Genomic DNA, 12,541 nt, shown 5'->3' with positions numbered 1-12,541 from the left:
GTTAAGGTGAGAAATATTTATGGGTTATTATGGGAAAATACCTTCAAACATCGTAAAAAATCAGATTAAAAGAAATATCACATAGAGTTTGATAGAGTATTCAGTGAATTAGCTTATTAATTAAAAATGCAGAAAAAGCTAGTTAAACTGTAAATAAATTGTGGTTAATTAATGATATAATCAAATGTTCGTAAATGCCTGGTTGAAATCACAAATGGCTTTGCTTATGTATGTATATTACATTTTTATATGATCCTGTCTCACACTCTCTCTCTCTCTCCTCCTCTCTCCTTCTATTGATATGTCCTGTCTTTTTTCTCTTGCTTCTCTAATTCTCCCTTCTTTGATCTCTTCTTCTTTATCTGGAAGGTTTTGAATGGCAGTTTGTCTTTCTCCTCTGTGAAAAAAGACACAGCAGGACACTATCAGTGCCATGCCTCCAACAGCGAGGGTAATGAAATTTGCTCCACACAGCTCAGGGTTAAAGGTTAGTTTTTTTGAATACCCACACCTACTTCCTATTGTGCAATAATATTTATGTGCAAAGTTTCACAAGTATAGTCCTGGCTTCCCTGTCCTGAAACTTTATGAACTAAATGAAGGTGTTAAAGAAAAAACAATGTGTACCAGAGTTGAAGAATCCTAATATTATTTATTAAAATATTATTGAATATGATTTACAATGGAATTCTTTGGGTCAGTTAAGTCATTTGGGAAAAATGCTTTCATCTAGTGGTCAGTTAACATGCAATTGTGTTGCAATAGTTCGGAAAAATAACATTAAATGATATACTATTTAAATAAAATTCAGAATATAAAAAGAACATAATGCATCATTCTCCCTTTTTGGCATGCATTGGAGTGGTCACAACTGTTCCATAATATGTTAAGCAAGGATGTTTATTTTGAATCTTGGAGCATTTCTTAAGTGTTTCAATTTCAAAACAGGTCCTCCTGCTATCATAATTCCCCCAACGAACACAATTCTCAACCTGTCTCAGAATGCCTTGCTGCAGTGTCAGGCAGAGGCAGACCCTCCCAACATGACCTACGTGTGGCTGAGGGAAGGAGAAAACGTCTACCACATAGAGTGAGTTACACTCCACCTTCTGTCACAAACACCAGCATCAGCAAGTTGTTTTATAGTTACTGTTTCACATTTTGTACTTGTTTATGTGTATATTTGTCTGTGTGCGTGGGTGTACTGTGTACATGTGTATGTGCGTTTATGTATGTGCATTTTGTCAGATCTCTGAAGACACGTGTAAAGGTGATGGTTGATGGCACACTCCTCATATCCCATCTTACACCGGGGGATTCCGGAAACTACACATGCATGCCCACGAATGGGCTTCCAGTCCCGCCCACTGCCTCAGCCATCCTTACTGTGCAATGTATGTTCATATGTGTGGGTTTGTGTTTATGTATATATGTTGTGAGTATTGTGACTTTCTGAGTACTTTCAGAATTTATTTTTGATTAACCCCCACACCAAACTCTATGCTATTTTTTTTAACTTTTAACAGACCCAGCTCAGGTGACCCAGATGCCTGAGTGGACTTTCCTTCCTACTGGTATGAGAGGGGTGATCTCCTGCCCTCTATCTGCTGAGCCCCAACTGCTCCGAGTGGCCTGGACCAAAGATGGGAAAGCATTGGATCTACGTTCGGTGAGGCCACTCAGGTTTCTTACTGCTCGCTCTTTCTCTTTCTCTGTCTCATTCTCTCTTTCTTTCCCTACCCCCTCTCTTCTTTTCTCCCTCATGCTCTGTAACAATGAAAACTATGTTGAAGATTATATCAAGAACATATCATATTTTTGAGAAATTTAATGAATGAATGAGGTGACTGCATTACTAAATGCATGGTGATAATTCCAATTTGCTTTCCCATCCTACAGTACCCTGGCTGGGCACTGACTGCAGAAGGTTCCATTGTCATAGCAACAACTAACGATGATGCAACTGGTGTTTACACCTGTACTCCTTATAACAGCTATGGAACAATGGGCCAATCAGAGCCTACCACTGTCATTCTACAGGTCAGAGTTTGAAAACACACCCACCAGACTAACAGCAGGTATCTATTTATCAGTAACTCCAAGTTTCTGTCATGACATGTGCAGTTTAATGTGTTTCCTCTACACTAACACATCTGACTCAATTTTCCTGCTGAGGCATTGAGGAAAGCAATAGGAAGCCCCTGGACAGCAACAGTGTAGAATTCCAGAACCAAAAGGAAAACACACTAATCTAAACTTCAACAGAGGAGAAGAAGGGCGCTGTCCCAGGCCTGTTCACACTGAGTCACACTGTGTCAAACTGTTTTAGGACCCTCCATCTCTCAGGGTGTCTCCCCAGAGTGAATATAGGCAGCAGGTGGGTCAGACACTCCTGATTCCATGTCAGGCACTTGGAGATCCTCCACCTACAGTCAAGTGGGCCAAGGTGGGTAGCCTGGACATTTAAAAACAGCCTATTTTGTTTTATGAAGGAGTATAAAAACATTGTTTTGTTACATGTAGCATGCAATTATTGTACACAGATATACACAAAAAAACCCAAAACTGATTTCTCTACTGACAGACCACATTTATTTCTTTTTCTTTCTCTCTTTCTCTGCCACTCTCTTTTGATCTCTCTCTCTCTCTCCCTTTTTATCTCTCTTCCCCTCCAGCCTGGTGCCTCTTCTAGCTATTTTTACTCCATAACTTCAAACGGCTCCCTACTTCTGCAGCCACTGGGTAAAGAGCACCATGGTGAGTGGGAGTGTCATGTGATTAACCGCGTGGCCACCATCAAAGCCACCACCAGTGTCTCGGTACTCGGTAAGTAGTACAGGCCAGCAGTCTCAGCTCCGCTTCTGAACATGCTGATGCCTCACACTTGCACATCTCCAACTGTTGACAAAGGTTTGCATCAAGGTAATGTTTAAATAGGAGTATGTAAAATCATATTTAAGTCATGGATTCCTATTGTATTATTTGTTATACAGCTCTTCTAGTATTGAAGGAAAATTAGATATGTTTCCTTCTTTTCACTGTAAATTTATACTGCATTACATTGTATGCTCCATTTGTGTGTGTGTGTGCGCGCACATGCGAGCATATGTGTCTGTGTGTGTATCATTCTCAGGTACAAGCCCCCATGTAGTGTCTTCAGTGTCTGTGGAAGCAGAGATAGACCAGGCCAATATATCCTGGGAGCCTGGATTTGATGGAGGCTATAAACAGACATTCTCTGTCTGGTCAGTACCTAGCTTAGCATTACTGTTCAGTATTTGTGCATTTGTGTCTTTGTCTGTCCGTGTGTGTGTGTGTGTGTGTGTGTGTTGTCTTGTAATTGTATTTTATAAATGTATAATTATAGATTTTCACCTAACTCAGTTTCTGACCACAGAACCTTTGCTGACCAGATATTCCTTCAGTGTCACACCTTTCTAGACACAGTATCAAACACAGAAATATGTGTGGCTTGGTAGTAGGTGTTATGCTGGTATGAGTGTATTGCAATGTAAGCAGTTGTTGCTGGAGTTTTTACACCTATTAAAGTTGCTGCTGGGCTCAGAGATGTGTCACATCCAAAAAGAATGGAAAAAAGTGTCTTGTGTTCAGAAACATAGTCTGTAACTGTACACAAACAAGGTTTCAAATTAACAAAAGTCTATATAAATGTGGGTAGGAATGTATGTATATGCTTGTCTCTAATTATACGTCTATGCTTGATGCATTCTTTCTGTCTTTTCATCTCCAGGCTGAAGTGTCTGTGTGCAGATGGGGAACTCCAGGAATGGAAGTCCATTCTGGCATACTCCTCCAGCCTCAGCCTACTGGTCACAGGCCTGCTTCCCTCAACTGAGTACCAATTCAGAGTGATGGCCCACAACAAACTGGGCAGTGGTCCATTCAGTGAGATCGGCACTGCCAGAACTCTAGGTGAGAAGCAGCTCTATAAGAAGATCTTGATAGCAACCCAATCTGTCTGTGCTCTGCATGATGCAAATAATTTAATCTCTTCTTGCTTTCATAGTAAGCCTACAAAATTCCAGCATCCCACAGAATTATCAAGAATTATTTTTATTATTATTATTATTATTTGCTTTCCTGTTCAGATAAGCATCCTGTGGGGTCCAGGCTGGAACCACCCACACTACTATCATTCAATCAGAGCTCTGAGGGTGTTTATCTGTGGTGGGCAGCACCACAACTGCCCATCGATGGCTTCCTCCTCCAATCACGTCTCAAGGAAGGGGAGTGGCTAAATTTGGATGTGGACATTAGTGCAAATAAAACTGACATGCTCATTAAGGGGTTGCAAAAGGTAAAGGTCAATTAAGGTAACAATTTCTGATTTTACTATTTACCTTTCAGTAGGCTGACATTTCCCCAGACCTAATAAATGCTATTCTCTCTGTGTGTGTGTGTGTGTGTGTGTGTGTGTGTGTGTGTGTGTGTGTGTGTGTGTGTGTGTGTGTGTGTGTGTGTGTGTGTGTGTGTGACACTGCAGAATTCTAACTATGAGCTAAGACTACTGTCTCGCAGTGGGCAAAATCTAAGTATGCCTAGTCGCTCAGTCAACATCTCTACTCTTGGTCAGTGCCACAATGTCTCGTAGCTTCTTATCCTAGTTCTCTATTCAGTGTTTATTGTCTGTTTAAATTTTGTAGTCCCACAATTGTTGGACCATTCTTATTAATAATCTGTTTCCATTAATTGTGTGTGTGTGTTGGCCAGTAAAACTGATAAATCCACCCAGTATCTTGGTATTATGAGTCCTAATAAAAATGTGTTGCTATACATTTAAATTGTTAGTCATTTCTGAGCTTCATAAATTATTTTTACAAATTTATTTTTAGAGTGGTAGATTAAAAACAAAAGTGGACAATTCTGTTTTGATATTACAGGTATGGAAGAGTATCTGACTAGTCCCCAACTCCTTGAATTTGCTCCCCATCAGCTATTGGTTGGAATCATAGGTGGAATGGGCTTCTTGTGCTTGGTATTTCTACTAGTTTTGGCCATGTTGTTCGTGATTAGCCAAAGAAGAAGTCAGCGACAGGAGAAATATAGAGAGGGTAAAGTGACTTAACTAACACTTTATGGAGAAATATATGGAGGGTAAAGTGACACTTTGATATGCCATGAAGCAGCAATACGAACACCTTACTGACTTTTCTCTGGCCTGCTCAATAAGGCTCTCAGTTGGAAATTCAAGGAAATTAATAGAATTTACCTCCATAGTTTTTACCATGTCATTCATTTCTATTGTCTTCTACTTTCCCTCATTTCAGATCTTACTCCTGTTGTGTATGTGTGCCAATCCCTGAAGTAAGTGTTTTTGATCAGCATGTATTAATTCATCTTATTTCCCTCTGCCACTATTTTATAAATGTTCTTTGAATTTCGAAAAATTGATTTTCTAGAAATATGTAGGGAGGAGCTGGCAGTAGTTTGTACTTCAGTGCTCAACATATCAGATGTCTAAAAAAGATGCGTTTGTAGCAATAAAAGTATATACACTACCAAGCTGACATATGCCAAAACAAACTACAGAAATCACAGTGTATCATTAACATTTCCATCAGTGATTCCAGATTTCATCCCCTCTGGCCCACCTTTCCATCAGGGATTCTGGCTTTAATCTCTTCTGGCCCTCTTTTCTTGTCTCTCTCAGAGATGGCACAGCTCCCAATAGCCCTGACAGTGTCCTGAAGCAGAATCTCCTCCCACCTTGCTCCCTCTCCAGCTCTTCTTCCTCCTTCGGCAAGTCCAGCTGCAGTGAGTACCATGGGCAAAGGCAGCAAAATCTTCCATGTACTAAACCTTCGCACAGCTCCCTACCTGAGACTCACCTCCACAGGGGTCCTCTGGGGTCCCCAGTTTGCTCTGTGGAGCTCATTTACCGGGGAGCAGATGGCCGTTTCATGCTGAAACCTTATGAAGAAATCAGTGCAGCAGCTCCTGCAACACAAACAATCCCAAGGCCAAGCTTGTTACAGATATCAGATGGAGCTGACAATTCCATGGTTCAGAACTCACAGTCCTTGTACTCCTATGAGGAAAAAAGAAGACATCCTCCGTTCGTCCTTTCTGTGGATTTGACCACTTGTGGCTCAGACAGCTGCCCTTCAGGCACAGTGCAAGCAATGCCTGAACAACACTCTTTGCAAAGATTCCCATCCCAGTTCAAGGAGCAGGAATTATCAAACCAACCCCTAGATCAGTCAAGTCTCATCTCTGAGTGCAGTAGTTCCACACTCCTCACACCCTCTGAGCGCTATAAAACCCTGAACTGCAGCAGTGTACGCTCTGCGGCCAGTACCCTGGTCCTGCAGATGGAACATGAGAGGGAACAGGGTAACCTGAGCCACTGCCTGAGGCTGGCCCGTGAGAGGGAGGAACTGGAGCGAGAGCTTCGCAGGTATACTCTTGATTGGGACTGCCATGTCAACCACCACAAGAGTGCAGGTTCACTCAGAGTGGAACAAAGTAGAAATGTTGAAAACATTGAGGAAATGGGCACAGACATTGGAGCCCTGCAGGGTAAGCAGTTGTCCAGCAGAGGGCACTGTGTGTCCAACAATCCAAGTGTTCCAGGAATAAGAGCTTCTTCCTGTATTGTGTGGGAGGCTAGCCCTATGATGGCTGCTCGCAGCTTGGTTCCGGCACAAGTATCCCAAGAAAGGGGTGTTGGGTTGTCAAAGGGTTCTCGCTGTAGCCAGATGTCAAACCAACACAAATCTCAAAGTCTAGAGCAGGGTGAGCACCAAAAGTCCCATTTTAAAGAACAGAGGCAGAGATGTACCATGACTGAAGGTGCCTCTGCCTGTGTTGACAATGAATCTTTTTACACCACATTGGAAAATGTTCATTACACTTTGAAGGGCAGCCAGAAGAATGCACGAACCTATAATCTCAGTCAGCACTGTATTGTTCCCAAACTGAGTCATTCAGTTCAAAAGCAGCTGGATAGGACTGCAGAAAGGAGTGAGACTGGCTGTACTGGTGACTATGTGGAGATGTGTGTGGATGAACCTGAGGTACAGGCAGAGGGCCCGCTTACAAGGTCCATGCTAGACCACAGTCAGGAGACGCAGGATTATCACAGGCCAATTTTATATCAGATATCAAAGGAGATAGTGGAAGAAAGAGTAGGAGGTTTCAGATGGGATCTAGAAAAGTTGAGTCAGTCAAGCAGGACACTACCTTCAGTAGGTGGCCAAAGTCCAACTCTCCAGCATAAACATCACATGGCTTCAAAACACATAAATCACCATAAGAGTGCACCCATCCTGAACTCTAAAATGAACAAAGAGGTGTTCTTGACCCCTGATGCCTGGATTAACTCTTTGCAGAACTCCCATTCCCATTTTGTATGTCGGCCTGACTCAGTGGTACAAGGGTCCCACCTCATTCCCAACCAGGAAACTAATACACCTTTTCCCTTAAAAATACAGCTGCAACACTCACAGCATCAAGGGATCTCTAAGACTCCTGCCTCCTTTACTGCTGACCACCAACACTCTGAGCCCTGCAGTTCTCCCAGTTTGCCACTAAGGGGCACCAGCTGGTCCTCATCCTACTGCCATTCTCCAGTAACCGAAGTCATCCATATGCATGAGAAGGAAGAGGATGAGAAAGATGCGCCAGAGGTCAATGTGGAACTCCAAGGGTACCGGAGTGTGCCAGAGTTAGAGGGGCGTTGCAGGAGCTATGCCAGCCAGAGCAGCGGCCAAGCCAGCCTGGATCAGCGCAGCAGCAGTGAGAGCAGTGGCCGAGGCAGCCTGGATCAGCACAGTAGCAGGCAGTCCCTATCCTTCAGCGCCCCCTTCACCTGTTTCCCCAGTGCAGCAGAGGAGAGTGACAAGGATGAGGCAGGCCTGCAGGAGCCAACTGAGAGGGATTGGTGAGAGCAGGATCTCTTTGTCTCCTGTTTTACCTCTTTCTCTATTTCTAGCTCACAGTCTTATTCTTCAGTCCATTGTTCTTCTAAAGCTTGGCATAGTCATTAGGATTTATCACTGTGTTTCTCGGCTCAGTTCCTAAAGAATGCCTATACAGCCTGGCAGAATATTTTTCCAGATTCAACATTCCTGATTTGACTAATTAATCAAACCCCTTATGAAATTAATCAAGAGTTTTGGAGAAGGAAAAACACAAAGCTTTGTGGGTCATAGATCCTTCAGAATAGGGACTAAATCTCACTGTTTATGCAGCTGTACTTACAGACAGGAGCTATGTTCCTTTTTCTTTAGAGCATTAACTCAGAATGCCCTCAAAATACATGAACACCTAGTGAAAAGGGGATGATTTATATGCCATCTTTTAAAGTTTAATAGTTCAATATGTGAGACTGCTCAACTCTTTAGAAGCTCTGCCTTTCCTGTTAGAAGCTGGCCTTCAGGACATATGTTGTGTAATTATTTAAACAAAATGCTTTCAATACTGCACACACCCTATTTGTACTCACAGTGTTCTCTCTGCCCATGTGTCACCAGCCCCAGGAGAGGCTCTGTGGATGAAAATTATGAGTGGGACTCTCACTACGTCACCAAGCATTTCGAGGACCTGAAAGCTCCCGTCAGCAGAAGGAGCCTTGAGGGAGAATTCCTAAGCAAGGGAAGAGGCAAGGTTTGTGCAGAGGATGACAGCAGGCTTGCTTTAAACCAAGAAAAGAAAGGTAGGGGAAATCTGGCATTTAGAACAACATCTGCAAAGATCTCATCACAATTGCTCAGTAGATTTGTAAAGAAATAAAATAATTATGAAGAACTTTGTGAACTCAAGTGTTTTTCAGCTGTCTGATTCTCCTTAACTGCACTAATAGTTTGTGTCAAAACCCTCTACTCATTTCTGACATTATTAAATTTGGTTGCATCCATCAGGACTGTTCCCCTGGGTTAGTCTAGTGGGCTCTGTCCCAGAGTGTGCTGCACCCAGTGTCTTGACAACTGGCAGTGAAGAGTCTCCCTTGGCACAGGAGATCCTGCATAACTCCACAAGCTATCCAGACCCTGAGCCTGATGCTGTGATGTTCTGAGCTTCCATAGTAAGAAGGTCTGTGTATGTGGTCTGCCATGTTTATGTGTGTGTCTTCACAAATGACATGCAATGAAAACAATGACATGCAGGAGTATACCCTAACATCATCCCCCCTGAAAGAAATATTGTGTAATAAACTTGTGATTAAATTTTATAACAATATTATTCTCAGTTTAGATCTGTTTATCATACAACATTCTTCATGTTTCTGTTCTGTGCATTACAGTGTCCTCTCCACTGGAGAAAGGACACTGAAGAGCATGGCTCTAATTGAATCTTGTTATGACACACCCCAATGGATTAAATGCCGCTCAACATTGACAGACTCATTTGATGTGCAGTTCAGCAGTTACAACAACACTGAGGCAGTTGCATTGACTGTCAACTAGGATTTGACTGTTTTTTCCAGTAGACATTTAAGGACTGTTTACTGTAAGAGAGGACACCTATCTTCATGCTGCTATAAGATCAAAATATGCAAATGTGGATAGTATGGTATTAGTCTCATCAAGATCAATGACATCTGATCCAGAATAATTTCAGTGGAGAATGATTCACTGGAGAATCTAGGAGAATAAGTATGATTGGTTGCACCTAATCCCATATGAAAGAAGAAGGCTGCCTTATCATTCATCTGCAATGACTTAGTTTCAACAAAGTGACTGACTATTTAAAACATAATTCACCTTCCCTGAAGTCCACTGCAGTGTTTTCTTCTGCCCAGCCAGCTGGAACCTGAGGCTTTGATAGGACAGCCATGGATGATTTCATCGATCTGCCATAACTGTCCATAATCCATAATTGACTGATGTAATCAGAGAAGCCATAGGTTATGGGATAAATGCGTGTGACAGACTTTCTTACCATAAATTCCCTCTTCAGAACTAAATGATGGGATATGTTGGGTGACGGGTGCTGCAGTGCATGGGCTGGCATTAAGTGTAAAAGTGCCTTAATGGAAAGCCATTAGTCACGGGGGTGAGATTTACAAGGGGATACTTGGCCTTTCCAAAAAATTACATTTTGTAGATTCAAATACCTAAGGTGAAGAACTACATCACACCAGAAGCTGTTCTCTAAACCTTTCATATTCTCCTGTCCTCATACTGTAGGTGTTTACTCTGAATGAATGAATTGATTGATTGATTCATTCAGTGACATTAGGATTTAGTCCCAAAATAATTTTTTAAGGTGGCCCGAAGTACCTGTACAGTTGAACCTGTAAGTGCATTAAATTGCACCATTTTATCATGAAAGCACATTGTCTGCCAGAGCCATAATTCTTTTATAATGTTGTACAATGTGGAGCAAAGCATTAAATGTCAAGTGAGTTTTCACAGGAGCACACTTATCTGAACTCTGCAACTCTGAATTTCTACTTATTTTGCTGTTGTTATGTCTTTGATATATAGATAGGAAATAAAACTAGACGCTCTGTAAAAAGCAATATATATGTCAGTGACTTCTGTATGCTCTTATAACTCTTTGAAGGGAAAGCTTGGAAGAAAAAGCAACTGAATAGCTGGAAAAGACTATCATGCATGTGATGTAGAGCCAAACTCTGAGGCCCCACCACAAGAGACATGGTGGAAGCCCTTTTTCATTTTTTTTCTTTTTTTTACAATTTCCTAAATGAGGCCTCCCCTGCCCTCAGTGCATCCCCTTCGTGCCCCTCCCCTTTGCTACTGGGTGGGGACAGTCACAATATGGAATTACTGACAGTAGCACAGCTAGCAATAGCTTTCTCAGTTTATTACCAGAGTAAATAGGGTACACATGTACGTAAGCAAATACAAACACAGATACAAAATGAGAATTCCAGTTGCCTTTTTTTATCTGACAGTCTCTGCACCAACAGTTAAACAAAATGATTCACATTAGATCCATTATACATATTTTCAAATGTCATCTGTACTGTGAAATACCTGTTGAATTATCACTGTAAATTCATTTTATAAAAGATTAAATAAAATGTTTTCAAAACAAAATGTAATAATTAAATAAATAACAGATGTTTTGGTGTTCAAACACTGTCAGTTGTAATAGGTGACAGGAAGTACCACTAAAGAAATATATACACAAAGAGGTCTCATAATCAGCACACATAACAGGTGTTAAATTCACAATTACTTCCTTAAGTGTGCTTTCCAGAGATGATGGCATTCCCAGCAGGTTATGGTAGTGCCCCTCCTCCCTCTTGTGTGGAGCATGCTAGGTACTCTATAAAATACCCAGGCTGGGGACAGGTGGTATCTTAGGGCCTCTGCTCTATTTAGTGAGGGTCATTACACTTTGACATAGATGTCCTCCTTTACATCTCTTTCAAACTATTTGTTTCTCTAACATATATACCTCACTTGTTGGTTTGTTTGTTGGAGAGAGGCCTACTGTGTTGGTACATGTGTCAAATGAGCAGCTGCTTAGTTTAGTTAGATTGTCTAGGCATCTTTTTATGTTTTGTGTAAGTTTTAAGGAAGGCCCAATCTTGGTAGCCATAACATTCAGTGCCTGTTTCTACCTCAGTATTTTATGGAGAAACTCGCTTGATCCAGCTCACATAGGTGAGGAGGGACCACCATAAGTTGGTTACGTGGCTAACATTTCAGGTGATCAGGTGACTGTGTGATACTGTGTGATACTTCCTGTCCCCTTTTATAACTGATGATGGTATTTGAATTAATGTCTTGTTTATTTCCTTAATAGTCCAGTGATTTTATTAAACATGGTTTATAAAATACATTTTTTAAATTTCATTTTGACAGCTACATTGTATGTTCGAATCTGTCTTTCTGTTGATTGTGTGATTTGAAACCCCATGACGTTACCACTGCTTGGCTCGTGGTATTTGTTAATAATGAAGGGCCATGAAATGAGAAATTATGGCTGAAATGAGAAATTATGACTTTGATTACCACTGAGATATTATAAACAATGTCCTTTTTCTGGAATATTGAATACTTGATACATTTTCTCTGTGCTACAAATTTAAGTACACACACTGCAAAAAATTCAGAAAATGTAAAGCAAATGCACAGAGGTGGTGTGGTTTCTTCCAGACTTTTTTTCTTGCAGTGTCAATGGAGAGTTCCTCAGACTCACACTAATAGGTTTCCATTCCTGCCTAAGTTCATTTCATGTTGTTAAATAAAGCTCCAAACTGAGAAACAAAGAACCCCCACTGCTTTGTTTTTAATCACTGTAACAACCTCAAATAATTCTTATTTGGCACTGTAATCCCACAACTGTATTCATGCATAATAAAGTTGTTTGCACAATTACACCAGTATAGAGCAGGTCTAGTTCACAGCAGGTTTCTCAGATGAATTATTAAAATTTAGTATTGTGAGTGCTTTGGGTTCTGCTGTACTGTGAATGTTCCAAATTGTTGTGAAGGATTGTCATATCAGCTGTCCTATTGATGTGTCCTGCCTGTCTGCTGCCTTTGGTTAAACCACAGAAATGGAATGTATGAAGGTGCACGCCAAACACAAGCACTTGTAAA

At 41.3% G+C, this 12,541-nt stretch overlaps 1 protein-coding gene across 2 annotated transcripts in view; it reads left to right on the top strand.

The window, feature by feature from the left end:
- igsf9a (immunoglobulin superfamily, member 9a) overlaps positions 1-12,180 on the top strand; it is a 24,189-nt gene extending 12,009 nt beyond the window's left edge. Inside the window, exons 6-23 of one of the 2 annotated variants that reach the window (XM_035535214.1) lie at positions 1-6; positions 370-487; positions 949-1,090; positions 1,249-1,394; positions 1,527-1,669; positions 1,900-2,040; positions 2,330-2,446; positions 2,676-2,826; positions 3,134-3,245; positions 3,752-3,933; positions 4,110-4,318; positions 4,505-4,589; positions 4,902-5,072; positions 5,289-5,325; positions 5,672-7,903; positions 8,496-8,677; positions 8,883-9,054; positions 9,266-12,180. The exon at positions 1-6 is cut by the window's left edge and continues 146 nt beyond it. In XM_035535214.1, coding sequence (XP_035391107.1) covers positions 1-6; positions 370-487; positions 949-1,090; positions 1,249-1,394; positions 1,527-1,669; positions 1,900-2,040; positions 2,330-2,446; positions 2,676-2,826; positions 3,134-3,245; positions 3,752-3,933; positions 4,110-4,318; positions 4,505-4,589; positions 4,902-5,072; positions 5,289-5,325; positions 5,672-7,903; positions 8,496-8,677; positions 8,883-9,037 — 4,329 coding nt within the window. In that variant the 3' untranslated portion in view covers positions 9,038-9,054; positions 9,266-12,180. Of the gene's footprint in view, positions 7-369; positions 488-948; positions 1,091-1,248; positions 1,395-1,526; positions 1,670-1,899; positions 2,041-2,329; positions 2,447-2,675; positions 2,827-3,133; positions 3,246-3,751; positions 3,934-4,109; positions 4,319-4,504; positions 4,590-4,901; positions 5,073-5,288; positions 5,326-5,671; positions 7,904-8,495; positions 8,678-8,882 lie in introns of both variants that reach the window. The other variant, XM_035535215.1, reaches the window with a different exon arrangement.
- The last annotated feature ends 361 nt before the right edge of the window (positions 12,181-12,541 follow it).

This window comes from Electrophorus electricus, chromosome 17 (assembly GCF_013358815.1).
Source record: "Electrophorus electricus isolate fEleEle1 chromosome 17, fEleEle1.pri, whole genome shotgun sequence".
NCBI lineage: Eukaryota > Metazoa > Chordata > Actinopteri > Gymnotiformes > Gymnotidae > Electrophorus > Electrophorus electricus.
Note: the sequence above shows the minus strand (reverse complement) of the source record. Positions and strands in the feature narration are given on the sequence as shown.